This window comes from Pavona decussata, unplaced genomic scaffold (genome assembly GCF_977016875.1).
Source record: "Pavona decussata unplaced genomic scaffold, jaPavDecu1.1 SCAFFOLD_602, whole genome shotgun sequence".
NCBI lineage: Eukaryota > Metazoa > Cnidaria > Anthozoa > Scleractinia > Agariciidae > Pavona > Pavona decussata.
Genome location: NW_028145860.1, coordinates 1,464,534 through 1,477,969, shown reverse-complemented (window position 1 = coordinate 1,477,969; position 13,436 = coordinate 1,464,534). Strand labels below are relative to the sequence as shown.

General features: G+C 37.2%; 1 protein-coding gene and 1 long non-coding RNA gene across 5 annotated transcripts in view; both read right to left on the bottom strand.

The window, feature by feature from the left end:
- Positions 1 to 6,653: 6,653 nt before the first annotated feature.
- Positions 6,654 to 7,310, bottom strand: LOC146449285 (uncharacterized). The gene is made up of 2 exons (XR_014860579.1): positions 7,132 to 7,310; positions 6,654 to 6,865 (listed from the first exon to the last, which is right to left on the bottom strand). It is a non-coding gene; the product is annotated as an uncharacterized LOC146449285 (long non-coding RNA).
- Positions 7,311 to 10,070: 2,760 nt separating this feature from the next.
- The window catches only part of LOC146449283 (multiple epidermal growth factor-like domains protein 8), a 53,007-nt gene continuing 49,641 nt past the window's right edge, over positions 10,071 to 13,436 (bottom strand). For all 4 annotated transcript variants that reach the window (XM_085101105.1, XM_085101106.1, XM_085101107.1 and 1 more), the window contains exon 34: positions 10,071 to 12,739. In XM_085101105.1, the coding sequence (XP_084957231.1) occupies positions 12,145 to 12,739 (595 nt within the window). In that variant the 3' untranslated portion in view covers positions 10,071 to 12,144. The remainder of the gene's footprint in view (positions 12,740 to 13,436) is intronic.

The window sequence follows — 13,436 nt, the reverse complement described above, 5'->3', positions numbered from 1 at the left end:
CAAGTGTCCACCAAAACAATCTCAAGCGTAATTTTGCTGAGTTAGAAACATTAGATTTCGTGACAATTGGAACTGAACAAGTCTTTGAATTGTATAAATTTTAGAAAAAAGATCACAAAGGGCCGATGACAAATTCCAACAAATCAGTGAAACAAAATTGATAAGATTTCAGCAAGTGTTTACCAAAAACAATCTTGAACATAATTTCAGCTGACTAAGAAACATTATATCTCATGACAATTGGAACTGAACAAGTCTTTGAATTCTAGAATGTGAGATGCCTTTTATAATGGAACTTTTTGTTTTAAGTGATCGTTCTTGAACAAAACATTCCCGATTCTCTTATGAGTGCACGATGCAAAATTTCACGGCACAGGCCCCGGTTGTTCAAAGAGCAGGTATCTTTATTTACTGGATAAATCCTATTCAGCTGATAAAATGTATTCCAACGAATACGTTTTATCCCTTGGATAGCGACGGATCCACTGGATAAAGTTATCTGCTCTTTGAACAACCGGGGCCAGCCTGATTTATCTTTCGGTGGATTTTAAGTTAAACAATTGTCTCTCATTAAAAATCCAAAATTTCAAATCTTGAAATTCCAGCAAATGCTTGAATGAATGAAATTACACACTCATGCGTTTGAATACAATTTATTATTATTTTTTGGCAGCTAATCCAGACATGTTATGTACATTCAAAATAAAATCGAGTCTTGCATCGTGCACTCATATTTTTCAATTTCGCTTCGGTTTTGGTTGTTCAGACCTTTTCTAGTCAGACATGTTAGTAATCTTTCCGTCGTTTTGAAACTGGCTGAAACATTTCGTGAAATACAGTGTTTGTATTTGGAGGTCGGCAGCAGGCAATTGGAAAACTCAGAAAATTATTATGTACTGTTTGATTTCTACACAAATGCTGTATTTCACGACATGCTTTCAATCACTTTCGAAGCGGCTGAAAAATTGCAAACTTGCCTTAACCGTGATTTGACTTTAAGAAATTTCGAACACTTTTTGTGAATCAAAACTTAGCATTTAGTTGAAACCGATTTACGCTTGTTTTCCGCCAACATTTCAAAGCAAAAAACTTAGTTTTGACTTCAGTAATAGGTTTCACAATATTTTTGTCAACCAAAGTAGTTTATTTTACCTTAATAATCAATGGTTTACATTTTTTTACTACTTTAAGTAGTAATTACTTAAATAGTTAATTAGTAAAAGTAAGTTGTACTTTATATCAATTAGTCAATAAAGAATTTAAAAGTATTTTATTGTTCTACTTTATTTGACTTGCATTCATTATAATAATAAATGAAAAAAAAACCTCGCGCTTTTAAAAGGGGCCTGGTAACTAGTCATTTTGTAGGCTATCTCTTTTACTTTTTTTTGCCTAGGAGAGGTTGCCGAGAAGAAAAAAAGTCCTGCGCTTTTAACACGGGGTCTAGCACAAAATCAAAATATAACTTAGCTTTTGAAGGGCTAAATCCGTGTAAAACCTGCACGGATTTTTCCCGCCAAAAGACTTAGTTTTTTTTTGACTTTATACTAGAACACCCCCATCAAAAGCACAGCGCTTTTTTTCTTAGCAAAGGCAAAAATGTGTAAAAGACATAGCCTACAAAATGACTAGTTATCAAACCCCGTTTAAAAGCGCGTTTTTCTTTTCAACCCATATAAAAGCGAAAACTTTTTCCCGCCAAAAGACTTAGAATATTTTTGACTCGTGCATTTGCTGCTTCTGACCACTTTATTATTACATTTCTAACCCAAAACAATTTCAGCACAATTAGGCTTCTCTTTTTCGTGATTTTGACTTCAAATAGAAACTCTTAGAAACGCGCTTTCTTGGAGCTAGAATAAAAATATTGAAGGTGGCCGGCACCGGTTTCCAACACTTTCCAATACTTATAATTGGACGGATCAATACTACCACTCTTTATTAAATCATGCTAACATATTTTACCGAGAAAATGACCATAACCTATTTACCAATGATAAGGCATTTGTTTGATACCAATATTATTGTATCAACTGATAAAGAGTTGTAGTATTGATCCGTCAAAGTATAAGTGTTGGAACGTGTTAAAACTGGTGCCATCCACCTTAAGAGCTCAGTCAACAAAGCAAGATTAAGCTTATCCAGGAATAAAAGTCAAGTTAAAATCCAGTCTCTAAGAATCTATAAAAAAAGATGTTGATGAACTTTCGCTAATGTTGATTTGTCACGAAAAAACTTAACCATGAAAAGTTTTGAAACATCCGAGAGAAATAAAACCTTGCTAATTTGTATTTAATTGTTTTTTTTTTTAAAATTCAATCCTGGATAAATGTTAATCTGCTTTCAATTAACCGGGCCCCATAGTTATACAATTATTAGGGATCTTAAGCAACCACGAAGGCAACGGCAAAGAAAATGTAAACGAAAATGTAAATTTACTTTACTAATTCGTGGTAAGGAAATGAATTTGTTAGCAACTGTATCCAAGTGAAAGGACCGTCATGTGCTCTTTCTACACAGAATCTTGAATTTGCTCATTTCACGTTGTTCAGTTTTGCATTGGATGGCAAAGAAATGTAACAAAATGTACTACATTGTACGCACGAACAAAGTTATTGTTATTGCCCATTGGTTCTATTGTTTTGTGGCGTTGCCCTTGACGTCCTCGTTGTTTAAGTTCCCCTTTTAAATTCGTGATGTCGGATGAAAGCTTTAAACCCAGCGACAAGACCGTCAGGTGAATGATACAGGTTTCTTATGGATACCGTCTTACCTCGATTAAGCATCCTCCTTCGAGCAACTCCCCCCCCTCCCCCCAAACTTGGTGCCTTGAAAACTGAAACAACCACCAGCCCCTCCCCCAATGGAAAGTGAGACAACATTCGAATGGATTACAACTACCCTCACCAGCACTAAGTCTTGTCTCGAAAGTTTGAGGCTTCAATCCGACATCCTAAGTAACCCTGATGCCTTATTTTCGCAGTGATCACAATTTGTTTCAACGCGAGTTGAGTTACGCGCATAAAATTAGGAAATGAAGAACTGACAATTAGCCAAAATGAAACTGTGAGAATGTATACTATCACTGAATGTAATGAGGTAGAATCAAATCTCAAGCTCTATAAATGTCGGCTCATGTTTTACTCTGGCGGGTTGTCGTCATATTTGTATCTTTTTTCAGGCAGTAAATTCGCTCTTTTTGTTCAATTCTCTTATGTTTTGTTCTGGTTTTTTTGTTGTCATTTTTTCCTGGTGTCTTTGTTGTTTATGTATCTGTTACGTTTCAGTTCTTAGTCGCACGGTATAATCTGTACCGTCATCAGTCGCTTTTCTTTCTCGTTAGCTTTGTTTTCGTTTTTGTGCCATGTTTTGTCCTTTTTTCTTTAGTTTAGTCCTTGCTTTGTCTGCTCTCTAGAGCTTTACAGTTTTCCTCTTGTCATGTTTTGCTAGTGATTCTCTGAAGTTTTTAACAGTTGTCTGTCATGTTTTCGTCTTATTTCTCTTTAGACGTGTCCTCGTTTTTCTACCATTGTTTTTATGACCTTTGCAATCTCATTCCTCCTCTATTTTTCTCTCATCTTTCCTGCCACATTTGTCGGTTTTTTTTTTATCTATTTTCCTAACATTTTGAAATAATTACTTTCATTTCAAACTCTTACTTTCCTGTTCTTCGTTTGTTTGTTTACTATATTTTTTTTTCTTTCTCTAAAGTTCTTCTTTTGTTCGGTCAGTTTTTGCTATCTACTTTCCTAACATGTTGCAAACATTGTTTTCCTTTTCCGCTTGATTATTTCTGTTCTGTTTGTCTTGTTTCTCTATAGTTTTTCTTTTTTCCCAAGTGCCATCTTTTTTTCAGCAAACTGTTTTTTTCTCATTTTTCTTCCACTTTGTTGTTGTTGTTTTTTTACAATAGTTCTCCTGTCGTTTTACTTGCCATCCTTAATCGGCGCGTCAATTTATGTTCTGTCATTGTTTGTGCATTTTTCTCATCATTTGTTGTCGTTTCTCCATCACGTTTTTTACTCTTTTTCTTTTCTTCTTGTTTTTCTGTCGTTTCTCAAGAGCGTATCACTCCCTTCTTGTCACGTTCTACTATTGTCTCTCTAAAGTTTACTATCTTTTTCCATTTTTGGTTTTATTCCCAGTATTTTTGAGTGTTCTCTGTTTCTTTCCTTATAGTTTTGCTCTCGTTTCTGTCATGTTTTGTTCTCAGTATATTTTAGCATTCTGTCCCTCCATAGTCGTATTTTTCTCTTCTTTCTCTGTTCTTGTTTGTCTGTCTATTTTGTCCTTTGTCATTCTATAGTTTTTTTTAATTGAAGGCTTTCTTGTCACGCTATACTTTGGCCTAAGGTTTCTTTGACAATCTTTCGATGGCTTTGTTTCTTTAGTATTCTCCTCCTCTACACATCCTTGTCATGCTGTCTCTTAAGACTATAGATTTTGTTTTCTTTTTCTTTTCTCTACAGTTTTTCCCGAGCCACTTTCATTTTATCATCTGTTGCTCTTGGAACTCGATAGTTTTCATTTTATTTGTTAAATTTCTTTGTAGTTTAGTTCAATTTTCTTGTTCAAGTTCATATCGTGTCTCTATTTCCATCTTTGTCTTTATATAGTTTCTCTAGTTCTCTTCTTTTTCTTATTGTTTTTTTTCTGGTATGTAAGTATTGTTTCCCTGTTATTTTGCTATCGTTTTTTCTACTGTCCTTTCTCCCGTCCTATTTCTTATGTTCCAAGGTCTATCAGTTGTTTCTCTCACACCCTGTCGTACCAGTTTGCTCTTGTGCATAGTTAATCAGTTATCTGTCGCCTGTCATCGTTTCGGTCTAGTCTTGTATTCGATTTTGTCGGTGGACATCATTTTTTCGTCGTTTGCTTTGCCATTACCCCGACCTTATGTTTATCCTCTTTTTCTGTCGTTTGCCCGTCATCAATGATAATTCAGTTCAGCTTATCTAAAAATTCCTACTCATCGCAAAATGAGCAAAAATTAAACCATCGCGAAAATAAAAGGCATCAGGGTAAATATGAACAGCATTACATCTATAGCGAAATATGTTTTTATGAGAAGGTCTGACTGATCTCGGATTATCTGAGAAAGGATTCGTTCTTTCTCTGATAGCTAAGAAATTTTATTTTCAGTCCCAATGATAGGACTTGCAGCTAGAATTTTATCTCAATTCTGCGTTATCCTTTCCCTCCCGAAGTGAAGCTACGCGTCATGTCAAACGGTTGCACCTTTGAGTCTGAGGATGAACTCTAGAAGTGCACACTCCAGGTCATAACCATTCGGGGTGCGACATCGAGGAACCCATTCATTACTCTTATTCGAGCCCTAGCGATTTTGTTCCTTATCCCATGAAACCTTGCGAAGTTGCACAGGAATAGCAAGTAAACACAACAAACACCCGTTTTGATGAAACAGAGAAATTCAGTTGAAAAGTCCAGCAAAGGTGCTTTCTGCGAAGGAGTCGATTAAGGAATTGCCTCTCTTCCTTTGACATTTTCAGGTATGAAGCATTTTCTTAGCTCTTTCTTAGTATCCTACAAAACATCTTTTCAAAACCTGGAATAAATTTGCTTCCGATTTGTCAAAATTCCAGTCGAGTGCACGAGGTTTGACTGAATGCTAAAATATGAAAGCTACTGAGCAGTACTTTCCTGTGGTAATGTTTACTATGCTCTACAAGGTGGTTGTAGCAATTGAGTCTGGCTGAAATCCTAAAGTGTGACCATTCAAGTGAAAGCTACTACTACTACAGTACTTTTCTGCGGTACTGTTTATTATGCTGTACAAGGTGGTTCTAACTTTTGAGTCTGTGGAAGAATTCCTAAAGTGTGACAATTCAAGTGAAAGCTACTATAAGCAGTACTTTCCTGTGGTGCTGTTTATTATGTTGTTCAAGGTGATTCTAACTATCGAGTCTGTGGAAGAATTCCTAAAGTAGACCATTCAAGTGAAAGCTACTGAGCAGTACTTTTCTGTGGTGCTGTTTATTATGCTGTGCAAGGTGGTTCTAACTTTTGATTCGGTTGAAGAATTTCGAAAGTATGACCATTTAAATGAAAGCTTCTGAGTAGTACTTTCCTGTGGTGCTGTTTATTATGCTGTACAAGGTGGTTCTAAGTTTTGAGTCTGTGGAAGAATTCCTAAAGTGTGACCATTCAAATGAAATCTACTGGGCAGTACTTTCCTGCGGTGCTGTTTGCTATGCTGCACAAGGTGGATCTAACATTTCTGTATGTGGATCAAATCTTATAGTGTGACCATTAAAATGGTGGAAAGGATTCTGATGATTCCAACTTTTTCTGACTGTGAATCAAACCCTTAATTGCAACCATTTAAATCAAATCTATGGAATAGTATTTCCCAAACCTCAAGGCTGAGTAATTAGTTGAATTTTACCTGATATCCTAGAATTGAGCTCAAGCACTCTCAGTCAGACCTTCTTATAAATGAAACTTTGGAGACCATGGCCTAAGTGTTCAAAGCGCGATCATGCTAATCCAGAATAAGTTCCAATTTTGAGTTCAGGATTTAACATTTCCTGTGTTTCATTTTTGGAATCAGTGATTTATCTTAAAATGAATAGATTGGGCAATGCAAAATGCTTATTTTTTTTGTTTTTGAAATACTTGTTCTAACCTTTTTTTGGCACGAGAAACCAAAGCCATAATCTGGATTAACTTTAAATCCGGGTTTTGAACAATTGAACCATCAATTTTAAGTATGTAAGCTAAAGTTTTCAAGAATTAAACCTTATGGCCAATTGATTCTTGCAGTCCTCTATCCACAGTCTGCAGTCCAATCCACTCTATTTGCCAATGTTGTTGCTGTCTCTTGACTTGTAAATAAAACTTGCAACTAAAATCCAAAACAGGAAAAAATATATTTATTAAAACCTTGCAATTTAAAAGTAACAGACTGTGAAAAATTATTCTAGGTATTAAAATGCACTGACGAAAAGGTTCAGTTTGTTCATGTGTGACAATGAGCACAGGAGTGAAATCATGTGCATAAACTCTGGCTAAAACTTCTTAAAGTTGATTTAAAATATCTAAAGATAAATCTTATTCTCAGCACTCCGCAAGCAAGAAGCTAAATAATAATTATTTATTATAATATCTTACCTCTTTAATAGATCTTTCAGCGTCCCGAAGTTGGCTCTCAGTTTAGCGTTATCAACACTGTGCATGGTCTCTGCATGGAAGGAAACAATAGTAGCGTGAAAAAATGTTCGCACCCCCACCCCCTTCCCCTCGGTAAATCACTTTTATTCTGATTCATTTTGATTCTGTGATATGATCGAGCGAGGAGTGCAAGGGTGGAAGAAGTTCTATTTATTTATTTCTAGAGTTTCAATATTTATAATGTAAACTAAACTATTCTGATTAAAAAGAAATATCATAATTCAAGAAAACATTTCAGCTTTCTTACGTAGACACAAAATGTTTCTGAAGATGGGAATGGTTATCATGCTGTAACAAAAAAAAAAAACTCACCCGAGATCAAAGGAATTCTGTCTCTTTGGGAATGTATCCGGCAATCACAACAACTTCTGCATCTAAACAACAAGAGATTAAAAACAAAATGATTCTTTAACCCTTAAGTTTGCCACATAAGGTACAAGTGATTACGCTAAATAAAAGGTCTCGGTGTATTGAACTGGTTAAGTCAGAGAATGCAAGAGGCACAAATCGACTTATATCCCGTCGCTGAAAATTTGAAGATAATATGGATAGAAGCTGCAAAAGGTCCTGTTGGGTCGAGTTTTTAACGTACCTACCCCGTTCACCCACCAAAATGTTTCACTGAAAAAGCTGGTATCCGAATTCAACCATTGATTTGTTGAACAATTCATTGAGCCTGGTATGCTAGTGTTTTAAAACTGGGACGTAATAACTTTCAATCCAGGGTATGTACCTCTACCCGCTACACGTTCAGCGCTTGATGTAAGCGTCATTGTCTAAAACCACCAACTCTAAGAAACAACATTATCTAGCTACTCCACGTTTGGGAAAACAAAACACTTACTCTTTAATAAAGTACTTCGCGAGGAAAATAAAAAGCGGTTGATATCGAGTAAATACCTTTAGAATTTTGAATTCTTCCACGTTGAATGACCTGGCGCGCCGATGGTTTCCGACCGTTAGTCCAAGACAGGTTCAAGCTAAACGGGTATGAAGAGATGTATGGCGGCTCGGACGATACTCCATGAAATAAACCGCAACTTTAGCGTCAATGTTTTGAAACATTTTGTCCAGGAAAAACTATAAGGACGGAGTTAGGTTTTACCGTTGTCCATCTTGGTTTCACGTTCCTCGTGGTGGTGAAAGGTGTGAGAAAAATACGAATAATTTAGTAATAATCTACAATTCAAATGTCGCCTCGATTTCGAATTGTTCAGTTCTTTTCCTTTCGGACGAAAATCAAAACGTTACAGTCAACCCAGGTCGCGCGTGAACAGTATTTCCAAGAATGAAATGAACATTCGAATTTCTCTTTGTAATGTCCGACGTGTGAATGGAATGTTGGACATTTCTCTGGAAATCGTTCCAAAAAAGACGCATTAACTGAAAAAAAAAAAATAATAAGATTCAAAATACTTGGGAAACAATTGTTATTCTTGAAATATTCAATTTTGCAATGTAAAGAAAAATTCATAGCTTTACGCCGTCAATAAGCTAGGGAAATTTATACGGGAACTCTGAAATCTCGTTGGCGATTTTCAAAACTGACATGTAAATTTCAAAACTCTGTTCAAATTTCAAAAATATCGTTCACGCGTGACCTGGGTTGACTGTAAATGCATGGGCGATGACTGGGTTAAAATTATGAAAAAAAAAAAAAATCGAAAACAAACAACTGGGAAAACGTTTCCGTGAACGCAGGAAATAACGGATAACGGTATAAAAGGACGGGGTAAAGATTTCTCATAAATAAGGATGTGAAACTTTTTGCTAACAAGATTAGCACTTCATATTTAAACAAATCTCGGATTTACAGCCGAATTGGAATCAGTTTAGAAACGTTTATCGAAATAATTGGAGAACTATAGATGACAATCTTCAAAGCAGAGAAATTCAAGCCGTGGTTGACGGCGAGTTTGGGATTTAAAACGAGCCACTGGTTGGTGGGAAGCGACTGAATTCTCACTACACTATTTCTGTTGTCTTTCAATAGCTCTTAGGCTTTACTTTCACTTGCTAAATTTTCCTCTTTCTTCCTGACTTTTTAATTTGACGTAGGTTTAAAAGGAAACTTCACTCTTTATTTCAAAGCTTAGTTTTAAAAGGGGAGATAGCATATTAGTGTTCTAAAAATTGGATTTCATTATCGCCTATTTTCGCTATTAAATTTTCTGAGCGTAAACAACACCAACAGACGTCTCGAAGCTTTTATTAACGGTCGGTCGGTTAGAGATTGATAGGAGGGTGTAGGGAGGGGGTGTTGCCAGACGGAGGAGAGGATGAGAATAGCGAAGGATCAGTGACGGAAAGCATTGACCAGAATTTGTTATTGAAAGGAATTTTAAAAATCTTTTAAAGCTTTCATTTTAGATGAATTTTTTCACCACATTTGGGTGCAAAAGAGTACAAAGCAAAGGCGAGAATTTGTAAGAGTTTAAAAGGACACTCGAAGGCACACAAGGAAACACGTTAGGGCGAGAAAAAAGGAACGTAGGGCACAAGAAGGAACAACGGGGCAAAAGGGAACAAGTATACCACAAAACATAATATTGTAAGGGTGCCAAGGGGAACTACTAAGGGCGCAAAGGAGAACACTTGAAGGCACAGAAGGGAACACATTAGGGCGGAAAAGGGACCATATGGGGTATATTAAGGCACACTTACGGGGCAAAAGGGAACAAGTATACCACGAAAGGGAACACTGTAAGAGCATAAAAGGGTACGCCTGAATGAGCAAAAGGGAATGCATTAGGCCTCAAAAAGTACTGTTACACAAAGGAATAGGTTACAAAAGGTAACTTGACAGGTTGTAATAACAAACAACAGGCTTAGAAACGGAACAAGAAAGGTAACAGAAGGAAGCAAACACCACGCGAAACTAGTGGTGTAGCAATTCATTTTATTTACAAGACTTCAGGATTTGACATCATTTTTTTTTTACAAAACAAAAATAAGCAATAAACTTCAAACCATTACTAATTATCAGCATATCAAAATTGTTGAGCAAGTAGGTAAGCACAGGGCGAATAGGAAAGACAATACACAGCACCACTACTTCTCCCAACCCCCCACCAAAAAAAAAAGGAAAGCTGCTTTCATACAAAAGTGACGATGATGCCAGTAGGCAATTTCAAATAGAAGCTGAAAGGAGAACCAACACCTCTTTTAATGAGTGTGGCCGCAGTTTCAACTGAGGTCATGTGATCAGTCAATATTGTTCACAAGATCATGTGTCATCATGGGACATACCTCTTTTCCTCCTTCACGAAAGGCGAAGCCGCTAGAGTAAAATTCATCAGCTTTTGTAAATGTAATGTATCACGAAAATACGTACACAACAAAGTTCTCTGGCACTGGTTTTCTTTTGGCGCCAATTCATAGTAGAGGTAAACACGCACTCCGCTTTCTGAAGCTCACAAAGACGAGGTACAACATCTTTAGTGGAAGAGATATTCTAGTATTTTTTAACTAATCTAATCACCAACTTTAACTAAATAACTACTTTTAACACTAATTAATTAATATATAACTTTACCTAAACAATGCCTATTTTAACACTAAATTTAAAATAACGCTTAACCCTTTCAATCTCCAACAGTGACCGAGCTGAAAACAGCTTGGATTTACTCTGGAAGTGAAAAGGTTAAGAACTTAGGTTAATTTTGATTGAACTAAACAGCCACCAATTTTGTCAATTGGTGGGGAATATAAATTGCAAATATTGCTGCTTAAAAGGGAAGTGTCCAAGAAATTTTGACCTCCTTTGGTGAAAATGACGCAACGATACATTCATTTAATTACAAAATAATTCAAGAACTGAGAGAAAGTAATCAAGTGAATTCTAGAAAGTAACAACTTATGATCTGTTCAAGCGCGTTTTGCAAACCAAAAATGAGAGAACTTGGAAACATTTCGCCTAACTTTTTTCAAGTTACAACCCATTCGGGCCCAGTCCATCTATGGCCAAAGACACTCATCAATAGTTGTGGCGCACTTAGCTGTTAAGTTATAACAAACCGGCACCATTACTTTTAGGTTTCTCCTAACAGAAAAACGTCGTTGGGTTTTTGAAATGACACCAAACCCCTGTGACACTTCCCTTTTAACCCTACACGGATAACATCTATCTACGTTGTATCTTATTATCTCCCGTGAACGCTTATTCGTATATCTAAAGACTGTGGACACGACACACCGAGACAGAAGGAAGCAAAATTTCGTTATTTGTTCGTCTTTTGCCCAGTATTTAAGTGCCCGCAGTCACCAAGATTTGCAGTTACGTTCAAAAGTCCAGTATCCCACAATTACCCGCAAAGTAAAGCAATGCCGAAATACAACAGAGAATGGAGTTTGTTTCTCTTCGAATAAAGGTACAATGAAATAACATTCTTAGTATCGAACTCTTCAGTGCCCTGCGATTATATAAATAAAAAAAGACCTTTTCAACAATAATAGCTATCGCAATAAAAATGACAATATAAAAAAGTCAAAATTCTGGATGTGAAAAATAGGCAATTATTTTTACAGCACTCGAGTTGGTAGTATTTCAGGAAAATCCCTCGCATCTTATGCAAACGAATTCCTAAATTGGATTGTGTCGACTTTCCACTTTCAACGAAATGAGGTGATTAATTGACAGAATAATGATGAAAAATGATCAAAATACGCGCGAGCTTTTGATCTGGAAAAAATATACATGTATGATGTATGCAATTTTACTAACATCAGTATTTTATTTGACAGAAAGTGCATTACGTGGTCACGCAACGACTGGATAACTGGATAAGCCATTTAAAACATGACTTTCCAAGTAACGGTTGCGATGACATGTAGTGATTGTGTGATGCTCAACACCACTGATCAGTTCGTCACGCAGGGCTAGTGATGTTGCGTGAACGATTTGATAGAAAATGTGTGACCGGTAACGCGCGTAAATACTTATTTATATGGGGGTTAACTTGTAAAGGTGACTGTTCTTCTCGTGCTTGCTTTCCGTCCATTGTGTGCGTGATGGTCAACACCACTAAGAGAATGCTGGCTGGAGACTAGAGTTAAGGAGGAACCCAAAAGCAGCTGAAAATCTGAGCACTCATTCCCAGGAAGCTGAAAAATAACTGTTGTAACGCAAGCTCGCCCATCCCCAGTAGGCTCCTGACTGATAGGGGCCAAGACAGGTCGTTCTCTAACGTCCCTCAGTCGGAGCTGGTGCTGTTTGATCGACGAGGGGTCACGCAACAGGAGTGCAGCAGTGTCACGCTTCACGCGCCAGCAGCTCGGTTGTGGTTTATTCCTCTCATGGAGGAATGAGTATGTAGCGAAAGGACGACTCCTCATCGTTTCCAGCTGAAGTTCGCGAACCTCGATCACTCTTCTGCGAGTGTGGTACTGTTTGATCTTCCAGCCAAACACACTGATCGAAACAACGAGGAAGAAAGCGGAGAAGAAGACGGAAAAGAAGACGAACAAGTCAATCTGGGACTGATCCTGTCTGAAGTACACCAGACCCTTGGTGCCTGACTTATCTCGACCAACAAACACCATGTAGAACCTTGCAAGTAAAAAAAAAAAAAAAAAGACATGGCAGCATTAGGCGCAGGATAGTAAACTGGCAAATGCTACAAAAGATTTCTGTCTGTATTGTAAAAACCAGTCACGTGCACACTTGGCGCCAGACTGCACCAGAAAAAAAATCTAGACTACAAGAATCCCAGGGAGGGGGAGATATGTCCAGAAATGCTAAGGAGATTATTCATGAACTGTCTGAGGGACATCACAAGGCGCCCCCTAACCTTAATTCTCACTAAAACACAGATAATTCTGTCAAACACGAAGTCATACGAAAACGACAAAAAGGCCTATTCTATATGAAGTACCCAAATTCAGGGTCAGGTGCATTTTTGGACATAAGTGGGGAGGGGTGGGGGAGCTTCTAGAGGTCAATGTTCCAGCTCTCTTCAATATGTCGAGAGGACAAAAGAACGAACAACAGAACAATGCTCCCAGCCCTAAAAAAACAATGGAGCTGCAGGTTATAAGGGTCCTGTGAAAATAGAGCTTTTGAAAGGTGCAGGTCGACTACAGAATATACAATTTTAAGACCCTATTTTAGCGCTAAGTGGGAGGAGACTGTTCACAGGAAACAATAAAAGGGCATATAATTCATGGTAAGGTACCATATAGTCACCCACATAACGCTAACCCTTACCCTCCGTATAGACCCTAAGGGTGACTATACGGAGGCTAAG